The sequence below is a fragment of the Henckelia pumila genome, chromosome 2, assembly GCF_033568475.1.
Source record: "Henckelia pumila isolate YLH828 chromosome 2, ASM3356847v2, whole genome shotgun sequence".
In the NCBI taxonomy this organism is placed as follows: Eukaryota; Viridiplantae; Streptophyta; class Magnoliopsida; order Lamiales; family Gesneriaceae; genus Henckelia; species Henckelia pumila.
Window position 1 is genome coordinate 20,761,934 of NC_133121.1, and position 6,000 is coordinate 20,767,933.

Sequence of the window (6,000 nt, forward strand, 5' to 3'; positions counted from 1 at the left end):
TATGTCATCAACTGCCTCAAATTGAGTACAAAATCATGATATATATATTTATTTTTAGAGAGATGAAATATAACTCAAAAAACTTTATATCAAGAAAACTTTTTTTTATACCAAATTTGAAATAGTTTTTTATACCTATTTTTTCACTTCGAAAATGATTTATGGGCATAGCTAGGGAGTATAGACAAATTTTTTATTAATTAAGGAGTGCAGAAAAAATAAAATTTTGATAGGAATCGAATCCTAATCAAACATATGACATGAAGATTTTTTTTACCAATTAACTCAACTTAGTTCCCAATCTAGGGCACGAGCCCCTATGAATTGCTAAAACAAGTGTTTGTTTGAATTTTGATTACTTTTTCCCCTATAAATAATAGGTTCGATTTCATTTTCATGGGGTCATATTGTCAGAATTTGATTTGAGCGTCGGAGGAATACACTGAAGCTCAGGGACGTAGTCAGAAATTTTTTCGACCATGGGCTGACTGACTGTGTTTTGACGGGTTGTTCGTCGTCATTGTACTTCCATTATAAAAACCAGCTTATTATGAAATAAATATACAATTAACTTTTTAGAAAAGTAACTGGTTTTATACATCGAGCATGTAACAATAAAGTCCCAAAAAGCACAACGAAAAAGAAAAATATGCATCCAACATGTAACAATAAAGTTTCAAAAAGGACAACGAAAAAGAAAAATATGCATCCAACATGTAACAATAAAATCCCAAAAAGCACAACGAAAAAGAAAAAAAAAATGCAAGATGAAAAAAAATTATGGGAACCATTTTCTCGAACAATACAAGTAATGAGATAGAATCAATATACAAACTATAAGTCGATGACAACACAAATAAATGCAAAACACAAACATAATCTCAATAATAGTCTAAGAATTCAACAAAATGTATCACCATAAATAAAATTGACTTATCCAAACAAATAAACTTAAAAATTAACAAATTTTCAACAATAAACTTGATCATTAAAGAGATATTTAAATTTGACTATCATAGCTATTAACTGATTTTGAGGTAAAGAAAACGGAGAAATTGATTAAACATGAATGTTATTTTTAACGTTTCGTAAAAAAGAAATCGCATTCTATAAGGTCGCACTTTAGAAACAGAAATCGCATTTCACTGCGCGTGTCGTGTATATATCACCTTCTGCCCTAAGAAACATTACTACGATTGCTGTCGAACCCTTCCGCCGACTCGTTCTCTCCGCTCGGTCAATTATCCCGAATCTGTTCAGTTGAGGTACTTTCTCCATGATTTCTGCTCGTTTTATACGTATTTTGGTGCATGGGTTATTCTTAGATTCGTGCGTGCTAGCGCACACGGAACACACAATTAGGGTTTTTCGTTTTAGTTGTTGTTGTTGGTCGTAATTTATTCTCGCAGATCTGTTTTCCTTGTAGCAACCGTGAAATATCGTGAGCTGGGTAACCCTAATTTGTGAATTATTTGATGGTTTCAGGGTTTGAAAGGCTCTATAACAGTATAACTTCAATAAGCGGGTTTTGAGCATCGTTGAGTATTTCCGAGATTCGAATGAGATTTAGTCACCAAGCTCTAATTTTTTTTAGAAAAAAATTGTTCTTTCTCCCCTATGACACATCTATAGATTGGGATTTCGTGTGTTTTGAAATACATGGTTTCATTTTTTACATATGATTTGGGGGTAATTAAGAGTGAAATGATGATTATAATGATTTGATTGCTGGTCTGATGCCTATTTGTCATGTATTGGCTCTAACTGGTCGCCATTTGGTCCCCCGGTTCTTTTCTAAATATTTGTTTTAATTTTACTAAAAAATTGTAAGTTTTAAGCCACTTTTTATAGTGGAGAAAATGTGAGAAAAACTGTCTTCGGTGCCATTGAAATTTTTAGTAATTAACATCTAGGAATGTGGTTATATAGCGGTTTCACGTTAACACACATAGTTAGTGCTCTTCAATGTACTTGTGATATAATTTAATTTTTGTGGTTAACAATGCTCTTGGTTTACGAGTTCATGTATTTTGACTGTATTCTCCTTCCGATTACATGTCTCATTCTGTGCAAAACATGGTTGATTGTTTTTAATTTGATTATGGATGAAACCATTTGCTATTTGTTTGATATGTTTCAATTTGTTACTTAATGCTCACCTTTACCTTTTTTTATACTACTGATTTGCTTTTAAGGTTTTTTTTTCAGTGGTATGTGTTTACTGGTTGTCAATTTCAACGATTTTTTATATTCTCTTTGACCTGTTTTGTTTAAATTGTGTAGATGAGGGGAAGGAGCTACACTCCATCACCGCCAAGGGGTTATGGAAGAAGAGGTAGAAGCCCAGCCCCAAGGGGGCGCCATGGTAGAGGCGGTGTTGGTGATGCTCCTACTAGTCTTTTGGTTCGAAATCTTCGCCATGACTGTAGGTAAGATTTACTTGAACTTCTATCCTTGTGCATATTGAAGGCGAAGGCACTATCTATGTCACGTGCTCTTGTTATTCCCAAGATGAAATTGTAGCATTAAACAACCCCTGGAACTTGCTATGGTTTATTGTTAGTCTGCAGTGAAGATTCTCTAAGCTTATTATTCCACACAGTTCCCTTGCTTTGTTTCACAATCCGTCATTTTTCAAGTTTTTTGAGGATTGTTTGCTCTTTCATGTGGGGCATGTGAAGTCAATTCTATACATATTTTTTCTGCTCTTCCATCTCCTCCTCCCCTCCCTCCAAAAAGGGAATAAGTAACAAAGCTCGTTTTTTTTCCTGAACAGACCAGAAGACTTGAGAAGACCTTTCGGTCAATTTGGCCCCGTGAAGGATATCTATTTACCTAGGGATTATTACTCCGGGTAAGCTTGTGCAAATGTCCCTTTTCTGTATACTGAGCTAGAATGTGTTTTAATAATAACCATGTAAAAAATTGTTGAACTGTACTTTTCTTGATTGTAAAGTTCTGAGTTTGCTGCTTTCAGTTTATGGTTTACTACTTAATCATCTGAAATTGAATTTCCTTATTAAAGTTTTTGAGATTTAACAGTGAAGTAAGAGTTGTGAAGACTTCAATCAAGTAGTAAGCATTCTGTTGACACATTCTAGTTGTAAGAGTTTTCTTGAAGTCAATCAAGTAGTAAGGAGTTGATGGTGATGTTAATGGTAATGAAGATTTGAAGAAAATCTGATTTGAATACAATGTGAAGGATTCAAGATTCAAGTCTTGAAGAATTTCAAGTCATCTTAAAATATCACCTGCAAGGTCAGCAGCCATGTGCTTGCTTATGCATTTGTCATGGCTTTCCATATTCTTGGAATCATATGTAGCCATCAATTTGATCAGGATCCATCTGGTAATTTCAGAGGCTGTAAGGTGTACTGACTGTTTTGGCTTTTATTCATTCCAAATTCTACTTTATCATTGGCTTTGAACTTCCCATGGGGTTTTATTTTGAGGGGGAATGTTGTTGATATGCAGCCATATGTTTTTACAAAATTGTTTGAAAAATAGCTTTCTGTTGCGCCGACTAACTTGCTTCCTTGCTCTTTAAATAAATTATTCCCTGGCAGTAATCCACGAGGCTTTGGATTTGTCCAGTACGTGGACCCTGCTGATGCTGCAGAAGCTAAATATCAGATGGATAATCAACTCTTCCAAGGGCGGGAGTTGACTGTTGTCTTTGCAGAGGAGAATAGAAAGAAGCCGACTGAAATGAGAGCTAGGGACAGAGGGAGGTAAAGTTTTCTTTTCGATATTATTGTGCTATTATATTGCTCTCGTTGCTTCCTTTTTCCGTTCTCTACCATTTAGCTGACTTAACAATTATGTTGTTTTTGTTGAGATGGATTCGTTTGGGCTATCAAGATATAGTTTTGAACAATTGATTGGTAGGATGTGTTATCTTTCAACTGCACATTTATGTGTACTAAATTGCTAGTAGATTCTGTTTAAGAAATCACATGTACTTGAGGAAACAGATTGAAGAAAGGGTACCTAAGCTTTTAAAATTAATCAACAGGCATTCATCTGTTTGCGTAATGTTTTATATGCATGTGTCGAAGAGAGTCGGATGAAAAGATTAGGTAAGATCACAAAAATTTCATTCTACAACTATAGAGATCGCTTGTAAGAAAGTCAGAGCTTTTATTGCACTTGAATGTTTCGTTCTAATGTGCTGAACAAGCATGAACAGGACTTGCAAGGCAATAAAAAATAAGATAAAAACCGTGTGAGTAATTGTTTGTGCAGGCCACTTTTTCTTGCGTTGAATCATAATAAGTTGTTTGGATTTCAAATGCCTATCACACAGTTTCAGCCTCCAGATCTCCCCATTGTCAGATCAAGTTAAAGTTGTCAAACTTCGCACTTCTTTATTTATTATGTTCTTTACCTGTTGCAGTGCTCGTGATTATCACCGAAGGCGATCTCCACCACGTTATTCCCGTTCCCCTCCACCACGATATGGCAGATCTCGTAGCCGTGAGTACTACTCTCCCCCGAAGAGAAGATACTCAAGGTATGATATTTCTTATTAGCTGTGAGCGTATTTTGTATGCATGTATATCTTGAAAATCGATCCTATCAATTGTATGTGGAGCCGCAATCTGCATTCGGGATAAGGATCAATTATTTTCAAGGTACTCAGGTTAAATATATTTGCTGGAATCAATTGTATGAGAAGCCATCACATTTCTATTGTAAACCACCGGATGTTTTATTATACATTCAAATACAATGCATCTTCGTGTATATCTTGTGCTACAGACGCCACAATCATCTTTTACTCGGATTGAAAGTTGAAATCGAATCATGAAATTGTGCAATTATAAATCCGCTATTTTATTCCGAAACATTGGGAAAAGTTAAGAAAGAAAGTGAAGGGTGATCATTAGAAGAAATACTTGTGTGCATGATACTTGACTGGTGGTTGTTTAGTATTGCTTCTCTGTTAAGGGTAAGGTTGGGACTCTGGAATTGTATTTCTATTCCTTCCTCAATTCAGAATGTTTGGTTTATACTAAATGAGCCTGCGGCGCACTTGGTGGTTTGCAATTTGCATGCATATATGTTTTTCTGTGTTGAATACGTGTCAATTTAATTCTCGCTATACTTTGCTGACATGCACCATAATACTATTACTGAACAGTACAATGATTTTGCAGGTCTGTTTCCCCAAGGGAGAAAAGACTTAGTAGGGAGAAGTCATTCTCGCGGTCTCCTGTGCCAGACTATTCTCCACCTTATGATGGTCCAAGGAACCATAGTCGGAGCCCTCTGAGGGAACGGTCACCGTACGGCTCAAGAAGCCGTAGCCAGAGTCCCGGTTATGCCAGGGGTCGTAACCCAAGCCGTAGCAGAAGCCGAAGCCCGCATCCTTCAGAGTATCCTAGGGAAGCGGCAAGGGATTAATCTCCTTGCGATTTAGCTACTAGCGAAAAGAATGAAGACGACGTCCTGTAGCTAATAATTAGTATCCTAACTCATTACTTTCCAGTTTGGTTGGTTTTTCATAGCCTTAGGACTTGATATTGTATTACTAGATGTTTGGATCGTTCGTGGAGCGGCTTTTGTTTCGTCTCTCGGTGCACTATTCTGAATATGATCTTAGGTTGTGTTTTGGATGAAGTGGGTCTTTTAAATTGTGAATTGATTCTCGAATGTGCGAGTCAAATCTTGTGTATATGCAATTTAAAATCTTCTCGATCAAGATTTTACCCTTGTTCATGCCACACGTTGATTTCAATTTTTCGTAATTTGTAATCTTTGACAGCGTATCCAAAATCCAAATCCATATGAATTTAAATGGGCTTCTTAGAGGAACAGTACAATATTGGAAATGTGCCGAGTTCATCTTCACTCATGGTGGGCTGGTAAGGGCCATCTTTATAGCCCTCTGAGTTAAAATTTTAATGCTTACAAAAAAACTCTCATCATTAACTTTTTTTTTTTTTTTGAAATTTCATCATTTACAATTGTTCGTATATAAGTAATGTAAATAATGAT

The 6,000-nt window shown here is 35.9% G+C and overlaps 1 protein-coding gene across 1 annotated transcript; it reads left to right on the top strand.

The window, feature by feature from the left end:
* Positions 1-1,141: 1,141 nt before the first annotated feature.
* LOC140880758 (serine/arginine-rich SC35-like splicing factor SCL30A) lies at positions 1,142-5,677 on the top strand. Its single transcript, XM_073285496.1, has 6 exons — positions 1,142-1,265; positions 2,284-2,429; positions 2,777-2,854; positions 3,567-3,731; positions 4,397-4,513; positions 5,160-5,677. Exons 2-6 carry the CDS (start codon positions 2,284-2,286, stop codon positions 5,404-5,406), a joined length of 753 nt encoding a protein of 250 aa, XP_073141597.1. The 5' UTR covers positions 1,142-1,265; the 3' UTR covers positions 5,407-5,677.
* The last annotated feature ends 323 nt before the right edge of the window (positions 5,678-6,000 follow it).

Coding starts and splice junctions, on each gene's coding strand:
- LOC140880758 (XM_073285496.1), top strand. CDS start 2,284: ATGAGGGGAAGGAGCTACACTCCATCACCGCCAAGGGGTTATGGAAGA. Junction 2,855..3,566: donor CCTAGGGATTATTACTCCGG/GTAAGCTTGTGC, acceptor ATTCCCTGGCAG/TAATCCACGAGGCTTTGGAT. Junction 3,732..4,396: donor AGAGCTAGGGACAGAGGGAG/GTAAAGTTTTCT, acceptor TACCTGTTGCAG/TGCTCGTGATTATCACCGAA.